The following is an 18,957-nucleotide window of genomic DNA, read 5'->3' as shown; positions in this document are numbered from 1 at the left end:
CTCGCCGCCGCCTGCGCCGCCAACCCCGCGCGGAACCGGGAAGAGAACACAGGCACCGCGCGGGGCAGCCCGCCAGGCGGGTCCCGGCAGCCCGCACAGCGCCGCCGCGGGGGCCTCGGAGCACGACGGCGGCGGAGCCATGCCGAAGTCCAGGCGGGACCGCAAGGGTGAGTGCGGCGGGTCCCGGCGCCCGCGGCCCTGCTCACCCCCGCGCTAACGCGTTCCCTGCTCCGCTCCCCGCAGTCTCCCTGACGCGGACGCCCAGGAAGGGGTTGGAAGCCAAGCAGGCGCTCATCGCCGAGGTGAGTGCGGCCCGGCCCGGCCCGGCCCCGCGCGGTGTCGCGGTGCCCCGGTCCCCGCTAACCGCTGCCTTGCAGCTGCGGAGATGCGTGGACACCTACAAGTACATCTTCGTCTTCTCCGTTGCCAACATGAGGAACAACAAGCTGAAGGACGTGCGGAACGCCTGGAAGCACAGCCGGTGAGGTGGGGGGCACGGGGGTGCTGCCGCGGGGGGAGCGTGGCCCGGGGGCTGATGGTCGCTTCGTCCTTCTTCTCTCGCCGGTCCAGGATCTTCTTCGGGAAGAACAAAGTGATGATGGTGGCGCTGGGACGTGAGCCGAGCAGCGAGTACAAGGAGAACCTGCACAAGGTAGGGGTTGTGTCCTGGAAGCTTTGCCCCCATAAAGCTGAGCTTCCTCAGATACTGCAACAGAACCCACCGGTGTTGTGGCACCCATGCCTGTTGTTGGCAGAGCTCTGCCCCGGTGCAGGATTGATCCCTGGACACTGCGAGTCCCATGATGGCTTCTGTCTTTCAGGTCAGCAAACACCTGCGGGGGGAAGTCGGTCTCCTCTTCACCAACCGCACCAAAGATGAGGTGGATGAGTAAGTACATGTTGGTGCAGCGAGGGGCTGGAACACAGAGCAGCTGCTTGTCTTCCTTGCCCTTGTCTACATCACTCGCTGATGTTTCTCTTCAAGCAGGGAGGATCTCGTGAGGCTTTTCCACTCATCTTCCCAACAGCAGGGAAGAACTCGCTGCAGCTAAAGCTCTTGTTACCTATCCCTGTCCCAGGTGGTTCTCCAAGTTCAAAGAGGTGGACTTTGCCCGTGCAGGGAACAAGGCGACGTACACGGTGAGCCTGGACACGGGACCCCTGGAGCAGTTTCCTCACTCCATGGAGCCTCAGCTGCGGCAGCTGGGGCTGCCAACGGCGCTGAAGAAAGGTATGGGACAGGGCTGAGAGGGGGAGCTTGGCTTTCACCTGCACGGGTAATGTCTTTGAATGTTAAATAAGAGAGTTTAGCTTTGGAGAAAATCCCATGGGCAGCTTTAGTCTTCTTTGGCTGGTGCTAGAACTCATTATATTCTTGTGCTGCTCTTCCCAAACCATTGTCAGAGGATGAGCCAGCAACCAGCTATTGGGTACCATCTTCCTTCAGTGGAGACCACCAGCACGTCTGCGTCCTGTTCAGAAACTAGATGTAGGGGTTTTTAGAGCTTATCTCGCCCAGCTTCCTGGGGAGTTTCACTATTTGCAGGGAATGGTGGTGTTTGTGAGAGCCCTGCTTTTCCCTGGGCTTCTCCAGCATTTCTGAGCCTATTTCAAGAGCTTCTGGTCCTGCAGGAGTGGTGACACTGCTTTCAGATTATGAAGTCTGCAAGGAAGGGGATGTTCTCACCCCTGAACAAGCCCGAGTCCTGGTGAGTAACCTTTTAATACGGCATCCGTGTGAGCCCCTGTGTTCCCCAATACAAACTAATTAATTTCTCAGGTTAATTGTGGTGTAGGGCGTGAGTTCTGGGGTGAAGGTGAGCAGCACTGCTGGGTATTGCTCAGTGGGGGGCTGCAAACATCCTTACACCTTCCTAACACAAGTGCTAGAACTGCAGCAGTTATTTTAGCTCCTGCTTTGCTGCAGGTCCCAGCTGGAAGTGGTGTTTATTTCCTGGATGTGGTTCTGCTAAGCAGGCTGTGGAATTAAAGCAGGAATGACACCTTTGTGTCCTTTCCCAGAAACTCTTTGGCTACGAGATGGCAGAGTTTAAAGTCACCATTAAATTTCTGTGGAATTCGGAGACTGGAGACTTCCAGAAGCTTGTGGGAGATGCAGCAGAGGAGGAGGAGGAGGAGGAAGAAGAGGAGGATGATGACAGCAATGAGGACTAGCAGCAGTCCTTGTGCTTGGACACGAGACAGCTCTATTTTAGAAACAGAGGTTTCCCTTCCCTATTTGCACCTGGAGGACAAGACAAGGACTATCTGTTCAAATACACTCTTCATAAAAGATGACCTTAATTATGCTTTTTTTATATATATAAATGTACATATAAAACCTCAGCTGGTTGTTGCTGCTGCCTGTTACTGTTGGAGTACTCTGGGATCTGAGGAAATACCCTCTCTGAACATGAAAGCACATAAATGTAACACAGCTTGGACACAGTGTGCCTGCTACTGGGAAAGATCACAGAACAGTTTGGGTTGAAGGGACCTTCAAAGCTCATCCAGTTCAACCTGCTGCAATGAGCAGGGACATCTTCATCTAGGTCAGGTTGCCCAGAACCACATCCAGCCTGGCCTGGAATGGCTCCAGGGATGGGGCACGCACCACCTCTCTGGGCAGCCTGTGCCAGGGTTTCACCACCCTCATGGTAAAGGATTTTGTCCTCACATCCACCCTGAATCTCCCTCTTTTAGTTTAAACCCATCCTGTCACAACAGGCCCTGCTAGAAAGTCTCTCCCCATCTTTCTTATGGGTTCCTTTCAAGAACTGAAAGGCCACAGTAAGGTCTGGAGTCTTCTCCAGGCTGAACAACCCCAACTCTCTCAGCTGTTCCTCAGGAGAGGTGCTCTGTCCCCCTCATCATTTTTGTGGGTCTTATCTGGACCCTCTCCAACATGTTGCAGAGGGTTTGCTCCCACCCTCTGACCCAGAGGAGCTGTTGAGCTCGAGGTTGCAGAGCATAGATAAGGAGAAGCCAGCCAGGTTGTGGGTTAAGAGATAGATTGTGATTAAGAGATAGGGGCTGTGTGAAACAAAGGTTTTATTGTATGTGATTATTTAAAATCTCACATTAAAGGTGAACTGGGGCCCTCATCCAGTTACGTGTCCATTTTCCCCTATTAACTACATGCGTAAATCACAGTGTGCTGCACAGAGCTGAAGGTCCAGGAGGGGAGGAGGACAAAGGCACGGCCAACACACCAAGTGCTGACAGCTGTAGTGATTCCTACAAAGCTTCATTAGTATTAGCACAGCAGCAAACCCATTTGCATGTTGATCAGAAGGGCAGGGTGGGTAAGTACCTCTCCTGCGCTTGATTATCCACCCCCATGGCACCCACTTTCTTGTCCCTACCCTGGTCTCTAGCGGAAGTAGTTGGGGCAGTCGGAGGCAGTCAGGCTCCAGGCCTTGTCAAACGCCTCCAGCACGGCCGGGAGCAGGGGCCCCTCTTCACTGTAGTTGAGGTTCTGCTCAAGCTGCTCCAAGTTGGACATCCCAATGATCACTGCGTCTCCAAGAGAACCCTGGAAAGCGATAAGAGGTGTTGCTCATCCCAAAAGAAACCTGGTTCACCTCCCAAGCCACAGCTGAAACCTTTCCTTCCAGTAAAGAGCAGCCAGTGGCTGCTGGGTGTTCAGACAACTGACACCATGAAGTTCTGGTCATAGGGCCAGAACATCTCCACGTTGTGGCAATGCCTCAAAAGCTGCCAAACCCTACTTCACAAGGAGCTACAAGAACATTCTGGGGAGATGGGGAATATAATCATTAATTTCCTAGTTTGATGAGAAGTCACCTTGCTGTCTGGGTGGGAAGTAACTGCCCCTTAATATCTTCCACTTCTCCCAATCCCACAAACACAGGATACCACGAGGAAATACAGAGCCAACTTGCTCCTGCTGCGTGGCAGGCAGAGTCATGTAGCAATATTCCCTTGGGAACGCTAGAAGCCCACAGGACATGCAGATTAACAAACCTTGCCCTGGTTGTGTGCCACAACAGCTGCCTGGCTCTCACCTGCAGTTTGGAGTGATGGTACAACCAGCGCAGAGCTGCCGAGGTCAGGCTTGGTGCATCAGAGCCATAAGCATCTTTCAGAGCTCTTTCTACTATTTCAATGCCTTCAAAATGGTGCTTTTTCCAGTACCTGCAAGAAAAAACCCAACAAAATCCCTCTTACTGCCCTCAGGATCTCAAGTGAGTGGTACGTCTATATTCCCATCTAGTACAAGAGGCTTTCAGGAAGCCCCATGCAACTCTTTGTAGCCTCCAAGGACTTCTGCAACCTGCCACTGTAAGCCTGGAGGAAGCTGAGCCTAAAAACCACTCTGCAAAGCTCAGTCACGAGCTACAGCCCCAACCACATGCACAGACACAAGCTTTGGTCAATTCTGCTTCCTCTCAGCTGACCATTGCTGTGGGTTTCTAAGCAATCATTCCTGGCCCATCTCCCTGCTCATCTATCAGCTCAAAACATACCTGTCCCTGTAAACTTGAGCCCAGTCATTCCCAAAAAATCTTCCTGTGGGCTGGCGTGTGTCTCTGTCCTCATACTTGTACTTGCCAGTCAACAGCCCTCCTGCAAAGGGTCAGCAGCACGTTTGGGGATGGGTTGGCTCTTCTTCAGCCCCCATTTTGCACGGGTTTTGTTTCCAAGTCTTGCCCTTTCCCTCCCCGTACCTGCAAGCGGGTTGTAGGCGTAGAACCGCAGCCCGTAGTGTCTCAGGCAAGGGAAGAGCTCAGCCTCCACCTGGCGAGTGGTCGCGTTGTACATGCCCTGCACAAGGGTGATGAGACAAAGAACTCCAAACACTGGCTCAGGGCAGTGGGCACCTGAATAGCCTTTTCCCCACCCTTCCCTGACAGTGCTCTTACAAAGAATAGCAGCTTCAGGTCACACAAGGTTATTATCTGCTTAGGAACAGACCTAAAGCCATTAATTTTTCAGTTCCACATTAAGGGAGTCACTGACTCAAGGAACAAACACGGACTCAGCTTTCTCCCAGAAGTGACCTCAGCCTTCTAATCACACGTGTCCTGAAAGCACTTCCCAGGCTGACTGCCACAGCTTCCTCTGCTGCGTTATCTGGGGGCTGGTCCGAGATCTGGGAGTCCCAGACACTTCCCCACAGCAGCTGCCCATTGCTGTAAGGACACTGAGAACCAGTTCTATGCTGTTCTGATCTGAACCTTTGTGCTCCTCTGGTTGGATTCAGCCCCCACAAAAGATCTGCCAGGCCATGGCCAGCCCCCATCCCTCACCTGGTACACAGTTGGCATCACCCAGTTGTTGTATTTGCAGATGGTGCAGATTTCTGCCACCTCCCACGCTGCGTAGTTCGAGAGACCAAGTTCTTTAAACTTCCCCTGCACAGAAATAAAAGGAATATTCAGGTCCAGATTTTAGAAGTGCATTTGTACCTACAAAGTGCAAGGTAACAGTGAAAAGAACAGGCACCAAATTTCAGTCCGGAGTTCCCTGCTCATCGCTGCCCACCTTTTCTATGAATTATAAGACCCAACAGAAATATTTCCCATTTTCTGTTCATTCTGAATTCACTCATTCTAATTTAAATGCCACTACTGGACTAATGCAATTCAGGAAGTCTTCTTTCACCCACTGCCAGCACTAATCTTAACGTAGTCAGTTAACACTGAAAGCAAAGTCCAGATGGTCTCATGCTTCCAAGAGCTCTTGGGAACAAAGTGCGCCACGTGAGCACGCAGCAGAGTGCTAGTCAGGGCTTTGCCCTGGCCATTGTGTGTCCTCTCCTCCTAGTGTTGTGCAAACCCAGCACTGCAGAAGGGCACAAGCAGCCCTGGTTTACAAAAGGTAAAGAGAAGGAAGGAACCAAGAGATGCTCCAGGCTTGCTCTTCCCACTTTACCTCTTTGTGCAGCTCATTGCAGGCAAGCAGCGTCTCCTCAATCGGGGTCCCATGGTCGGGAGCATGAAGGTAGAAGAGCTCCACACTTGTCCTCTTCAGCCTCTCCAGGGATGTGTTCAGCTGTGATCGCACACTCTCGGGCTTCAGCGACTTCCCCTCCCAGGGGTTGGCCTTGGTGGCAAGTTGCACTGGCAGAGAGAAAGGAAGAATGAGCAGGGATGGTTCCAGCATCAGGAAAGGGATAAGGGGCATCACACAAGCATTGCTTGGGGGGTTTCAGGGAAGACCCCTCTCCTCAGGAACCCCATCAGCCTCGCAGGGGAGGCTCCTCTCCTCAGGGACTGCAGGTCTGCCCTAGAGGGAGGCCCTTCTCAAGGCCCAGGGGTCAGCAATGGCAGGGGAGTCCCTTCCTTTCCTCAGGGACGGCAGCAGCCTGGCACGGAAACCCCTTCTCCTCAGGGGCCAGCTCCAGGGGAAGCCCGTTATCTTCGGGAATGGCGCCAGCCTGGCAGAGGAGACCCTTATCCCCGGGGAGCGGGCCCGCCGTATGCCCCTTCTCCTCAGGGATGGCGCCAGCCTGTCAGGGAACACCCTTCCCCTCAGCGCCCGCCCTCCCCAGCCCCACTACGACCCCATCGCGGCCGTACCGGGCTCGGTGCCTGCAGCCAGCAGCGCGCCCAGGATTTTCTCCGACTCCCCCCCCGCGTACATGTGAGCGGTGTCGAGCAGGCGGTGCCCGCGGCGCAGGAAGGCGCGCAGCAGCGCGGCGCTCGCCTCGGGCCCGGCCCGCCGCCCCATCTCCATGGCGCCCAGCACCACAGCGGGCCGCGCACCACCAGCTGCCGCCGCCATCGCTGCCCGCGCCGCACCGCGCCTGCGCGCTCCCGCCCCGCCCGCGCCTGCGCGGCGCTGAGGGGAGCGCTGAACAGCCAGCCGGGTTTGGGGCGAAAAACACCCGGTTCAGGCAAAATCGGGCCGGTGGGATAACGGCAGCTTGCTGGGGAGGCAGCGGGAGACGGAGAGCAGCAGGAGGTTCTGGTAAAAGCGGTGGGTTTGCAAAAAATTACCTGAAAAAGCAGCCGGGTGTTGAAGCAAAACGAGCTCCTGAGCGCGGCTGAGGAAGGAGACTGCGGGACGAGAAACAACACAACCCACGCGATTCTGAAGAGAAATAAAGGCGGTTCCCAAAGGGCCGCCGTGGAGTGAGGGTAAGTCCCTGTCCCGCAGGGAGCAGCTCTTTGAGGCGGGATCCTGACGGGTGGCGGCATTCCCGGCCGGTCATCCCGCTGCATCCGAGTTAAAGGCAAGTAAAGCAGTGGGGTGAATCCCTGTTCCACAGGGGTTCGGCTGTTTGAGGCCAAATCCTGCTGGGTGACGGCATTCCCAGCCGGACATCCCACTGGATCCGAAGTTAAAGCCGGTAATGAGGTTTTTGCAAGGCTTTTGGAGGAGCTGAGAGTCTCTTCCTAATAGATCTCTATTTTCCCTCAGCGTTATTTAACTTTTTCTTATGTTTTTCCCACGTTTTGCTCATGTTCTCATGTTTTCCCGCAGCATTATCCCACCTGACCACCACCCGGGCACCGGACCATGGATCCGCGGCACTGGAGGCGTCTCCAGCTCGGGAATCTTTCCGACTGTCCCAACGGCTCCCGCTGGGTGATGGATGTGTTCAATGAGTGTGCCCAGGACAGCCGGGACATCGCCAGCGTTATCCTGGGTCTGGTTTCCATCTTCTGCTTTGCAGCTGCCTCCTTTCCGTAAGCATCGCTCCCAAACCCGGCCGAGCCCTTCCCATGGGACAACACTCCTCTCTTAACAATCAAACTTCAAGCTCGAGCTGCCTCAATTATTAACTCTCCCCAGCAAAAGCAATCGGGGCTTGGAAAGCCTGGATTTAAGGGGTGCAGAGGGAGCTGGCAGCACAGCCTTGTTGTTGTTATGTTGCTATTATCATACTTGGCAGCTGAAATAACCCACGTAAGCCAACTGCAATGCAGTCCTTGCAGGTCCTGCGTGTGGAAGAAATGCTTCCCGGAGCCCTGGGCTTCTTGGAAGTGCTGGGACAACCGTTGCAGGGGGATGTGATGGGTCTTGATGTATCATCAGGTTATTTCATAACCAGAGAGGCACTTTCTGCAACTGGTGCTTCTCCTTGCTGCCTTCTCCCCCTGCGTGAGGGATGGATCACAAGGGCTTGAGCCCCGTGTATTGATGCAAGCACCCAGTGGGTCGCAGGACTTCTTACAGGGGTTGGCTTAGCTAGAGGGAATCCCTACTCCCTGCTCCTGGCACCAAGTGCTTTGCAATTGCAATATGATCCAGGTGGGAGCAACAGGGAATCCTGGGGATGATTTCCAGGTAGCACTGAACCATACGGGGGCTTGTGTCTCTGCAGGCAGTTTTACCAAGCCTGCAGAACAGGCATCATGGACCGGGCCCTCTCCATATATTTCCTGCTGGGATGGCTGGGCGGAGACCTCCTAAACCTCATCGGTTCCTTCCTGGCTCATCAGTTGCCCCTGCAGGTACCAACCAAATTGCTGGGGTTGGGTTGGCTCTCAGGCACCCTGAACTGCAGGGAGGAGGGATGGGTGCTGCTTAATCCAACACCAGAGACCCAAACAGCCCCAGGATGCTCCGTGTCCTTTTCCTGGGGATACTTCCTTCTCCCCCTGGGATATTGGCTCATCCCAGCCATCACCTGGAAGCCCTTCTGCAGGTAGAACCAACCCATCCTTCTCCCCGTAGGTTTACACAGCTATTTACTATGTGCTCGCAGACCTGGTGATGCTGTCTCTCTACTGCTACTACAAAGTGAAGAACCGGGGTGGAGGATGTGAGTTGGGGTTACGAGGTGGTGGGGCCGGCTTTTGGGCTGACTTCTCCTTGGCTGTGCATCCAGGAGGGGGAGGAATCCCTGAGGAGATGTGTTGGGGCAGAGGTGCTTTCCAGATGCATTGATACTTCTTTCTGCTTGCTGGTCTTTTTAAACCCAGCTGTAGGGGTTCTTGTTGCCTCTTCTTGAAGTTTCATCATTATCATATTCTACCTGGGATGAATCAAGACTAGTCAGGACGGAAAAATGGGATAATAACCAGGGATCACTGAGAGAGGAAATGGTATTGCTGCTCCTGAAAGCCAGCATTCCCACTGCTTATCCTACTCCTGCCTCTGTCTTAGTAGCCATAACAGGCTCTTCAGGGTGATGGCACCAAGCTTGTCAGGGTTCAAGGAGCATCCGCACAATGCTCTTGGTCATATGGTTTGGTTTTAGGTAGTTCTGCCAGGAGCAGGGAGTTGGACCCAATGATCCTTGGGGTCCCTTCCAGCTTGAGGGATTCTGTAATAACCTGAGCTCCTACCAGAGCCAAATAGCTACAAGCCATGCCTGGGGCTTCTGCAAACAGCCAGGCAATGTCTGGGTTGAAAATAACCCCCCTGGGAGCTGCATTAACTACAGAAAGAAATTCAGGGGTCAGTGCTCCTCTTACAATTAGTGGCAGCCTTGGTGTGACGGAGAAGTTCCTCCCTGTTCAAATGGAGTAGAAAGGGACCCTGAACTGTGCTTGCAAGGCTTGAACAGCAAGAGGAAATCCACTTTTTAGCATTGCAGCTATCTCTGAACTACAACAGGCATCCCTGGGACCTTGATAACTATTTAGCTTACTAAAGCCATTAACTTACTAAACCAGTTGGTATTTGGCCCATCAGCTGTCTCATTTTGTTAATGCTGGAGAGCTTCTTGCCAGAATACAACCCAAGTCTTGCTGTTGAGGCTCAGTCTGGCAGGGATTTGAATGTGCACTGTGGTGAGTTAAGCCTGTGAAAAGCTTCTAGATGGAGGGGACTATTCTTGAAGCACAAAGAAGCTCGAGTGCTCTCCCTGCCAGCTGAGATAGGAGCAGTTTCCTCCCTGATAACTTACAAATTGCCTGTATCGCTGTGAGATAAAGTGCCCACAGCAGCCATTAGCACTGACTGTGCCACCGCAGAGATGAGAGAGAGCTTGAAGGGCTCAGAGGGGGCCCTGGCACCCACCACGGCTGCTGGGCTGCACTGAGCAGCCTCTGCTTTGATCCCCCACAGTCACTGCCGAGATCAACGCAGCCTTCGTCTTCCTTTCCCTGGGGACACTGTCGACCGTCTCCTTCCTGGGCAGAGGTGCTGCGGTGGCGCAGGACCCGGTGGTGGTCAAAGGAAGGTCCCTGCTCTCCACTCACGTGGGTGAGCTTGTGTCAGAGGTGAGCTGGGTCCTAAAGCTGGGTGATGGTGGGGAGAAGATAAAGTGTCCGGTGGGGTGGGCACGTCCTGCTGGACCAGTGCATCGCACTTGGTGCTCAGTGGGGAGATGAAGGGCAGGAGTTGGCCATGCTGGGGCCTGGCACGGAGCCGTGGTGAGCGCATGTCTCAGACCACGGGGCTGCTCAGTGCCCCCCTTTGCCTTGCAGCCTTTCACCAGGGGCGAGATCATCGGCTTCACCATCGGCTCCGTCTCCTCTGTGCTGTACCTGTGCTCCCGAGTGCCCCAGATCTACACGAATGTAAGTGGTAGGACAGGTCCTGGGGTTTCAGATGGAAGTGGTGGCGGGATCGCCTTCCTCCTCTTTGCTCAGAGGCCCCATCTCTGATCATTTCGTAAGGGACTATTTTTCTGCATTTCTGCTCCAAAACTGATTTTCATTTTTCTTGATTTATAAGCAAAGGGGGAACTAAAAGGCTCTTAGCATTGAGTCACCACCTTTTTTCTTCTGTTTTTTTGGGGGGAGGGTGATTAATACTACTTCCTAATGAGGTTCCAGAGAGCTGCACCCAAACTTCTCTCTCTGGCCTCTCTTCTTCCAGTACAAGAGGAAATCCACCATCGGGATCTCCTACTCCCTCTTTGCCCTGGTGATGCTGGGGAACTCGCTCTACGGCCTCAGTGTCCTCCTGAAGAACCCTGAGCCAGGGCAAAGTGAAGGTGACTACGTCCTGCACCACCTCCCCTGGCTGGTGGGCAGCCTGGGCGTCCTTTCCCTCGACATAGTTGTATCCTTTCCCTGCCAATGCTTCCCTCCTGGATCCAGTCCCACCTTGGGGCAGGCAGGGTTAGGCAGCAGCGGGTGGGTTGGTGCTCCTCAGTGGTTGCTGTGAGCTGTCCTTGCTCACTCATATGCCAGTGAGTAACCTATGGTGTTGCAACAGCTGAATGCTTCAGTCCCTCGTGTTCACTAAGCTCATCCCGTTGTCATCTCCTGGCACGAACAGCCTTTTTTCAGGTGATGAGACCCAATGCCTCCATAGATCCACCCTTGCTTGTGGGAGGAGCCTTAACTTCTCCTCAGATCTCCTTCCAGTTCCTTGCTTATCGGAGAGGAAGACCTGGTAGCCATGAAGAGAGGGGTGCTCTTCTCGGGGAGCACGGGGACAGCCTGGAGAGCTGACAGAGGGACCTGCCCCGGAGGGAGAAGAGCAGGATGCGGACACAAAAGCTGACCTCAGCGCTGGGCAAACCAGCTCCTCCACCCCGGCAGCTCCTGGGAGAAGAGGACTTGAGCCAGGGGCTGACATGTTGTGCTGCTAAAGCCCAGCCGGGCGGCAGAGGGTACTGCTGAGAGCCCTCGTGCCTCTTTGATACCAATGATGCTATTGGGATGAACAGGGAATAACTTAATACCTCAAAAGGTTGCTCTTTGTAGCTCTTACAGCTGAGCCCAGTCACTTCTCTTTATCTGTTGCCTCTCTGGGGTGATCTGGAGCTTCCTCAGCGCCGTCAAACATGAGAAGAGCTGGAAGGGCTGTGGGGAGGGGATGGAGATGAGCGGCCCACCACAACCATGAGCACCAGTTACCTCTGTGGGCCTCGTGTCTCCACCACTGACTCTAGAAGATACCTCAGTGACTGGACCCATTCAGAAGGAGGGAGGGAAGGAGCAGCATAACCAAAGTGTTTCACTCCACACAAACCTGCTTTAATTAGCACGGCTCATGTCTATAAAACAAGTCCTTGCCCATGTGCCTCCTTTGGTTTCATTTGGCCAGTTCATCTGGCAGCTCCTGCCTCTTTGTCACTGTGTCTCTCAGCCCCCATTGCTCTGACTTCTCGTTTTAATTGCGTGGGTTTCTTGGGGAAGTTGCTCCGTTGCTCTCTGGGAGCTGTGGAGGTGGTTATCAAGGCTGATGCTGCCTCTGCTTGCTCTGCTTTTTAGTTATTACTCTCTTGTTGATGGATTTATCCCCTCCCAGGGCCCTGCACACCAGCGCAGTGGCTTCTTAACAGTGGAAGGAAGCAGCAGCTTGGGAAAAGCTGGGTCCCCATGTGCTGAGCTCTTTCTGCTGGGCAGGAGCAGCTCCATCTCACAGGGCAAGCAAGAGGAGAATCAACCGAGACTTGGAGCCCCTTCAAGAAAAACTAACACAACTTGTCCTTTTACAAGGGCCTGCAGGGACAGGCCAAGGGGAATGGCTTTAACCTGTCAGAGGGGAGATTGAGATGAGCTCTGAGGCAGAAGCTCTTCCCTGTGAGGGTGCTGAGGCGTTGGCACAGGGTGCCCAGAGAAGCTGTGGCTGCCCCATCCCTGGCAGTGCTCAAGGCCAGGTTGGACACAGGGGCTTGGAGCAACCTGCTCTAGTGGAAGGTGTCCCTGCCCGTGGCAGGGGCTTGGAACTGGATGAGCTTTAAGGTCCCTTCCAACCCAAACCATTCTATGATTCTATGAACTTGTCCTTTTAAAACCAAGAACTTTCCCCTCCCTGCAGTCACCATTAACTCTAATTTTGCTCCCCTTTTCTCCACTTCCCCACTACCCAGCACTTCCCTGTCCCCGTGCAGCTTTAGCTCTATCATCACCCACTGACAGTGCCTCAGCCAGTCCTGTGACACTCGTCCTTCCCGAGGAAGTCGCTTCCTTCCCTGATTCACCCTCGCACGGAGGCAGCTGAACCACAGCTCTGGGACTACACAGCACAGCCTGGATCACGTGTGGAATGGGAGTCCCAGTGCCCATCAAACCGCACCAGCAAGTTAATACAGACACAAGCTGTGCCCATCTCTGGAGCTGCCCCATTTAGTTTTGGAAAGAAAAAGTATTTTTCAGCCTCTCTGAGCCCCTTGAACAAAGTGGGTGGGTTTTTCACAGCATTAAGTCGTGATTCTCCCCCTCCAGGCTCACTGAAGCTGCTCAGCTCCTCCTCATCCCTGAGCCAGCAACATTTCCTCTGCTGTCCGTCCCTAGGAATTGCAGCAAAACAGCGTGTACCCAGCACTAACACAAACCAGGAGCAGATTCCAAGCAAGGTAGAGAGCACAGCTTCATTAGACCTCAATTCCTGTTCATTACAAAGACGCTGGGGCTTGGCTTTATCCAAGGAGGGGTTGTAGCCTCAGCCAGCCCTGGAATGCCGGGGATGGCCTGGCTGAGACAAAGAGCCACATCCCTGCCACTCACAACACTAAGTAACTGCCCTGCACTGATTCACTGAGGCGCTTCTTATGCTGGACAAGGAAGTTCCAACGTAAGAGGTAAATATATATATCTCTAAACCCCGCAGTTTGTTCCCAGAGGTGTATCCAAAGCACAGGTTAAGGACAAAACTGATTTCCTTTTTCTTTCCCTCAGGCTGGGGATGATGGCACGAGGTGAGTGGCTGCTGCTGCAGGGGCAGGGAGTTAATGTGCCGGCAACCATCAGGGTGAGTGGAAACTGGTGTCACAAAGAGCCTCTGGCTGAGGTTTGCCTCCCTCTGAGTCTGTAACATAGCCCTGGCCCCCAAAGAGCTGGGAACGGAAGGTTCTGCAGAGGGAAGTGTTAAACCAGAGAACAAATCAGGGACAAACCAGGAAGAACTGGTCCCACAGTGGGGAAGTGCTGCCGGAGCTGGGGGTTAGAGCACAAACCATCAGGTTATGGGGCTTGGAGAAGAGAAAGAGGAACAATGCCCCATCCCTGCCAGTGCCAGGCTGGACAGGGCTCGGAGCAGCCTGACCTGTGTGAGCTGGGCTCCAGAGCAGAGGCCCCTGAGTGCACACTCCATAATCACCTGCAGATGTGGGGCTGTGAAACGGGTCATACTGGAAAAGCAACGTTAGAGCACGTTAATCAATAGCAATGCCAAGTCTCCATGTGCACGGGTTCACCCAGAGGCTAATTCCACTGTTCCACAGGCAGGAACACCCCGGTGGGTATTTGCTGCCTCGGCTTCACCAGGATCAGTTGGAACCACAGCAGAGAGGAGCTGGGCAGGGGCCCACCAAGTGCTTGAGGAGGGAGCTTTACACAAATGGCACAGGGACCCACCTGAGGAGCTTCTGGGTGAGCACCAGTGGCTGGAACCACCCACCTCAAGCTGCCAAGTGAACTGGAATGCTTTGACACACGCATTCCCCCCCAGCCATTTAGAACAGACCCAGCAAAGCTGGACTAATCCTCCTCTAAATCCATCTGTCCCATGTTTGCTGGATGCTGGAAGTGCCAATCCCAGCCATGGGATGCTGACATCCCAGTGCCAGCATCCTGGAAGGGCATCAGGCCCGTGGGTGACGCAGCTACGCCACGCTCCATGTGCGGGGAACAGGACATCCCACCCTCTTTAAACAAGTTTCAGCTCATCTGGAGATGAGAAAAAGAGGGCAAAAAAAGGGGGAAAAAGCCACTTTCCCACTTTCCATGGCCAGATAACGCAGAGGCTGTTGGATTACTGACTTTTGCCACCATTTTCAAGCAACATCCACCTACCTCAGCCCCAGCGATGGCTTCAGGCGCTGCAGGAGAGAGCGTTGCCAGCACAACCCCCAAGTAACCCTGTAAGGAAGGGAAGAGAAATAAGAAGGACACCAGTGGCACACACGCTGCTTCCTGGGAGGTTTTTTATTGTCATTTTAGTCTTTTTTTTTCTCTTTTTTTCTGTTTTTTGTATGGAGGCTCAAGTCTCAGATGTAGATTCAATTTAAGCTTTACAAAAAAAAAAAAAAAAACAAACCCAAAATCAAACCAAAAAGAAAACCCATTTTTGCATTCCATAAAAATCGACAGAAAAGCGCCTCGGAACCAGGCTCTGGAAGAGCAGAACTTTCAGCAGGTCTCCTCATCAACAGCTCCTTGCAACTGGTTTACTCAGTACAGCACAAGCCCGAGGAACACCCTCTCCCCTCCCTCCCACCAGCCATTCCCTGTGCCCAGCCCCAGACATACGTGGAATAGATTTATTAGTCTTTTTTTTTCTTTTTTCCAGTTCTTCTTCTTTCACACACCACAGTATTTAATAAATTCTTGTTTTACATTTTTTACACCAATGTAACAAAAGGCAGGAGGAGGAGGAGGGGGAAGGAGAAGACAAACAATGATCCGTGGTTATGCATATAGATGGGGGGGGGGGAAGGTGGAAGAGGAGAAGGGGGAAAAAAAATACATGGACTTCTACAGACATAGCCTAAGGTCTCAAGAGTAAAATGTGGTGCAAAGTAGGCCTCAGAGACTGAAAAAGTTTGTACAGCTTTATTCATGGGGAGGAGATGGCGTTGCATGGGTAGTACTGAATGCAAATCGTGACGTGACGGAACAGAAAAGGGCAAAGGGGAGGGATGAGTTCTCTAAGAAAGGAATCTAACGAGTGCATGGCATGTCTTGTTAGCATGGAGAGGACTTTAACTTTGCTGCTTTCTCTTCAAAGCCTCCACCAGGTCGTTTTTAAGAGCTTCTTGTTTTGATTTGTCTGCAAAAGTCTGCACAGACCTGCGGGGAAGAAGGAGACGCGAGTCAGAGGCGAGAGGAGGTGGTTCGAGGGTCTCCTGGCACGTGGGGCAGGAGGAAGGAGAAGCACCTCAGCCCCGGCTCAGAGGACACCAACCTCAGCTCGCCTGGTTTAACACGGAAAGCAGAAGGCAAAGTGAACACTCCAGTGAGAACATCAAAGCAAACGTCACTCTAGCAAGGATGGCACCAAGATGCCCCAGCGGCTCCGCTCAGCCTCCAGCTGCTGGAGGCAGATTCCCAGGTTTGGTTTATGTTAGAGCTTGGAAAAGCCCCAGTGTCCCACCAGCGAAGGGTGTTAGCACTCCTGCTCTCCAAAGGACCGTGATGGGAAGGCAGAGAAAATCCAGCCTCTCTCCAGGAAGGGGAGAAGGGCCGGGGCAGCTCCTGAGCCCTTTGCAGACTGTTCACCCAGGGTCCAGCAGCTGCAGTAAAACCTCCCTCCGGTGGCTTCACCGGGAAGGGGGAAAAGCAGCCGGATTCCTGTTCCCAAATTGGCTTTTCCAGTTTGTACCTTACCTACAGGCACTGGGGAATCAAATCAGCTGAAGGAGAACAGAGATTCTGTCAGCAAGACTGTTGCAGGGGTTCCCTTTTGCTACAAGTTTGGTTGTGGAAGAAAAATGACATCTTTTAGGAGTCATCTTGGCTCATTGTCCTGGAAGAGTTGTGGAGGAACCTCCGTTTGCAATGGGACAGGAAGAAATTCCCACTTTTCAAAAGCCCTCTTCTGTATGATCATTGACAGACTAATAATATTGGACCTTTCAGGAGCTGCTCCCACAGAAGGGGTCAGGATTTGGTAGGATTTCTCCCCCCACAAACCCAATTTCACACCCTTTTCAGGACTCAAAACTCCCTTCTTTCCCTGGATGCTGCTCCTGTAAACAAGGCTGCTCTTTGTGGCAGTTGTTTTCCTAACATTTTTTAAACACTATTTCCATTCTCTTGTCTCTGGAGACTTCCACTGCTTTAATAAGAATATATACATTTGCTATTTGCATTTGTCACAGGCTGAAGAAGTGGTTCTTGGCCATTATCAACAAATAGAGCATTTTTCCCTTCGTCAGCTTAACATGTTTAAGACATCTGCAACTCATTATGGAGTGGAAGGTTAAACTGGCTCAGGGTTAGTCACTGCTGGACATCCAGAGCTCCAGAGCAAATGTGAGCACAGGAACAAAGCCCTTCAGAGGCTGTGCAGAGCACAAAGCAGAGACTCAAAACGCTTCACTAGAGCTTGACCAGGATGGGATTCCAAGCTCCAAGGGATTCAAGATGCACCAGGCAAACAGGGATGTGCATGTGGCATGAGCTCACGTTTACTCAGGAGTCATGGGGAGTAACACTCAGGTTTGGGGGTTTTTTTCCCCTCAGAACTGTGACAATTCCGAGATTTCACTCCTTCCTGCAGGGAGGATGTTCAGATTAGCAGGAGTTTCTTCACTGAAATGGTGTAACAAGGGACAGAGTCCCAGGGCTTCTGGATCGAATCACTCCAAGCTAACGCCACTTTGGGGCTGTGACCACATGCTCCTTCCTTGCTCCCAAGCTAAGAGTGCCAAGTGGTAAATCCTGCCACATCCCAGAGCGTGACATTCCAAATGTTACTCCAAGTGGAGCAACATCTAACATCAAAAATCACAGCGTTTAGTTGGCTGTATTAGGAAATAACCCTTGGGTGAAGCACGGCTCAGGCGTTGTTGCCCAGTCTGCGGGAGTTAGGGGTTAGTTCTGGTCTGGGTTATCATGCAGAGGTCTTGGCTGGTGAGTCCTGGTTTAGTGCTGGTTGTCACCGCACAGGCAGGGGGTACCTGGAGTGCTTTAGTTATCAGGCTGGATGTAGATCTGGCGCTGGGTCAACACTTGAGAAAGCTCCCTCTGCAACTGCTTATACTTTTGGTTGTCGGGGATAGCATCAATAGATCTACAGAGAGCAGTTCAGAAACGAGGGAGGTAAACAGGGAAAAGAACAGTCAGAAGAACTCAGTAACACAGAGCTGCGATTCTGGAAACCACCAGAGCACACTCGGGAGGAAGGAGTGGAAATACAAAGGTTAGAAGGGACAGGGAAAAGGCGAGAGGAAGAGGCAGATGCTCTGTGTGTTACCAGTGCTGAGCTGATCATCCCACCGCTGCACAGAGTGCCATGACTCAAACCGAGCAATGCGGAGACACAGGAAACAGATTCAATTACAAAAGCTTCTGGCAACACTCACAAGGAAAAGGACTCTATTTCATATTTAATGTTAATAAATGCTTCCTGGCGAACCCCCTGCACACCACAAATGAAAACAGAGGCCTGTTATGAAAGCTGGGCTTGGAGGAAAACCCCAGCCCAGCTGCTCTCTCATCTCCCCTGCCCGTGCTGCTGCAGAGGCAGCACACGTTTAATCAGCACCATTATTCCATCTTCTTCCACATTTCAGGACGTGAGAGAAGAGCAGCACACGGAGGGGTTAATTCTCCATTACCACACTGTGCTTGGAGGTGTAGCTGCAGTTTTAAACCAAATCATTTGGCATCACTTTCCCCTATGAGCACAACTACCAGCTTGGGGTTTCCTGACCAGAAATGAGCAGGGGTTGACAAGTAGAGCATACTTTCCCTACAGAAAGGCCCAGGGGGTTTATTCACTTCATCTGGACACTGTATTTTGACCAGTGGTGTTGAGAGAGGGACAGCATTTAAAACAAAGTCTAAGTACCACAAACCATCAACGTTACAACTCTGGGACCAACTGGCTGTTTCTAATAAGAGTAGAAAGAGAAGTCAGAAGTTAAGCACAGCTTTCAACTGTGAAAAGTAAAACTCCTCATTAAAAGTAATCCTGAAATACAAGTGTGACCAATTGGGCTGTTTTCCTCCTGCTGAGGGAACGAAGGATTAAAACATCACTTCAAACCGATAGTTACAAGGTAGAAGTGTTCCATAAACTCCACACAACAAATCATGCTTCCAAAGCACAGGGAGGTGCGCAATGAGGGATGTGACAAGGCTGTGGAGGGGAGGGGAGCTCCGGTGAGCAAAAGCAGCTCAGTGCTTGGCAGGGGCAGCACCACGGGCCCTGTGGGAAGCAGAGGGTTCAACGGGCAGCAGGAAGCCCCTTACCTCAGCCCATTCACGATGTCCTTTGTTTTTCCAAAATAAATCTCATTCAGTGTACTTCTGATTTTGTTTTCCATGTCCTAGAAATGAAAAGGAAGAAACCAGGTATTTAGTGAGGTCAGTTCTCAGGAATGGGCACTCACTCTGCTGTGCACTGTGTGTGTTTGTCTTGAGGAATCCCAGCCTGGTTTGTGTTGGAAGGGAGCTTAAAGCTCCTCCA

General features: G+C 52.6%; 4 protein-coding genes across 6 annotated transcripts in view; 2 read left to right on the top strand and 2 right to left on the bottom strand.

The window, feature by feature from the left end:
• Positions 1–29: 29 nt before the first annotated feature.
• MRTO4 (MRT4 homolog, ribosome maturation factor) lies at positions 30–2,346 on the top strand. Its single transcript, XM_030507612.1, has 8 exons — positions 30–167; positions 244–302; positions 378–481; positions 571–652; positions 822–889; positions 1,080–1,231; positions 1,633–1,709; positions 2,023–2,346. The coding sequence occupies exons 1-8, from the start codon at positions 140–142 to the stop codon at positions 2,173–2,175; spliced, it is 723 nt and encodes a 240-aa protein (XP_030363472.1). The 5' UTR covers positions 30–139; the 3' UTR covers positions 2,176–2,346.
• Positions 2,347–3,031: 685 nt separating this feature from the next.
• Positions 3,032–7,490, bottom strand: AKR7A2 (aldo-keto reductase family 7 member A2). The gene is made up of 9 exons (XM_030507977.1): positions 7,464–7,490; positions 6,966–7,025; positions 6,546–6,819; positions 5,899–6,086; positions 5,274–5,378; positions 4,692–4,788; positions 4,491–4,590; positions 4,029–4,158; positions 3,032–3,535 (listed from the first exon to the last, which is right to left on the bottom strand). The coding sequence occupies exons 1-9, from the start codon at positions 7,488–7,490 to the stop codon at positions 3,374–3,376; spliced, it is 1,143 nt and encodes a 380-aa protein (XP_030363837.1). The 3' UTR covers positions 3,032–3,373.
• On the top strand, positions 6,785–11,894 carry SLC66A1 (solute carrier family 66 member 1). 2 transcript variants are annotated; one of them, XM_030507611.1, is made up of 8 exons: positions 6,785–7,106; positions 7,453–7,658; positions 8,297–8,426; positions 8,650–8,737; positions 9,988–10,142; positions 10,350–10,442; positions 10,744–10,929; positions 11,226–11,894. In XM_030507611.1, exons 2-8 carry the CDS (start codon positions 7,489–7,491, stop codon positions 11,322–11,324), a joined length of 921 nt encoding a protein of 306 aa, XP_030363471.1. In that variant the 5' UTR covers positions 6,785–7,106; positions 7,453–7,488; the 3' UTR covers positions 11,325–11,894. The 2 variants fall into 2 exon arrangements, with proteins under 2 accessions (XP_030363471.1, XP_030363470.1); XM_030507610.1 differs by having other exon boundaries at positions 6,803–7,318.
• Positions 11,895–15,358: 3,464 nt separating this feature from the next.
• The window catches only part of CAPZB (capping actin protein of muscle Z-line subunit beta), a 64,036-nt gene continuing 60,437 nt past the window's right edge, over positions 15,359–18,957 (bottom strand). Inside the window, exons 8-10 of one of the 2 annotated variants that reach the window (XM_030507608.1) lie at positions 18,741–18,817; positions 17,444–17,556; positions 15,360–15,611 (exon numbers count right to left, since the gene is read on the bottom strand). In XM_030507608.1, the coding sequence (XP_030363468.1) occupies positions 17,454–17,556; positions 18,741–18,817 (180 nt within the window). In that variant the 3' untranslated portion in view covers positions 15,360–15,611; positions 17,444–17,453. Of the gene's footprint in view, positions 15,612–17,443; positions 17,557–18,740; positions 18,818–18,957 lie in introns of both variants that reach the window. The other variant, XM_030507609.1, reaches the window with a different exon arrangement.

The sequence above is a fragment of the Strigops habroptila genome, chromosome 16 (assembly GCF_004027225.2).
Source record: "Strigops habroptila isolate Jane chromosome 16, bStrHab1.2.pri, whole genome shotgun sequence".
Classification (NCBI taxonomy): Eukaryota; Metazoa; Chordata; class Aves; order Psittaciformes; family Psittacidae; genus Strigops; species Strigops habroptila.
The sequence above is the reverse complement of the archived record's forward strand: the minus strand, read 5'-3'. Positions and strand labels throughout refer to the sequence as shown.

Coding starts and splice junctions, on each gene's coding strand:
- SLC66A1 (XM_030507611.1), top strand. CDS start 7,489: ATGGATCCGCGGCACTGGAGGCGTCTCCAGCTCGGGAATCTTTCCGAC. Junction 8,738..9,987: donor GAAGAACCGGGGTGGAGGAT/GTGAGTTGGGGT, acceptor GATCCCCCACAG/TCACTGCCGAGATCAACGCA. Junction 10,930..11,225: donor TCCTTTCCCTCGACATAGTT/GTATCCTTTCCC, acceptor ACTTCTCCTCAG/ATCTCCTTCCAGTTCCTTGC.
- MRTO4 (XM_030507612.1), top strand. CDS start 140: ATGCCGAAGTCCAGGCGGGACCGCAAGG. Junction 168..243: donor GTCCAGGCGGGACCGCAAGG/GTGAGTGCGGCG, acceptor CGCTCCCCGCAG/TCTCCCTGACGCGGACGCCC. Junction 303..377: donor AGCAGGCGCTCATCGCCGAG/GTGAGTGCGGCC, acceptor GCTGCCTTGCAG/CTGCGGAGATGCGTGGACAC.
- AKR7A2 (XM_030507977.1), bottom strand. CDS start 7,490: ATGGTCCGGTGCCCGGGTGGTGGTCAG. Junction 5,379..5,898: donor GCAATGAGCTGCACAAAGAG/GTAAAGTGGGAA, acceptor ATTTCTGTGCAG/GGGAAGTTTAAAGAACTTGG. Junction 3,536..4,028: donor ACCATCACTCCAAACTGCAG/GTGAGAGCCAGG, acceptor ATCGCTTTCCAG/GGTTCTCTTGGAGACGCAGT.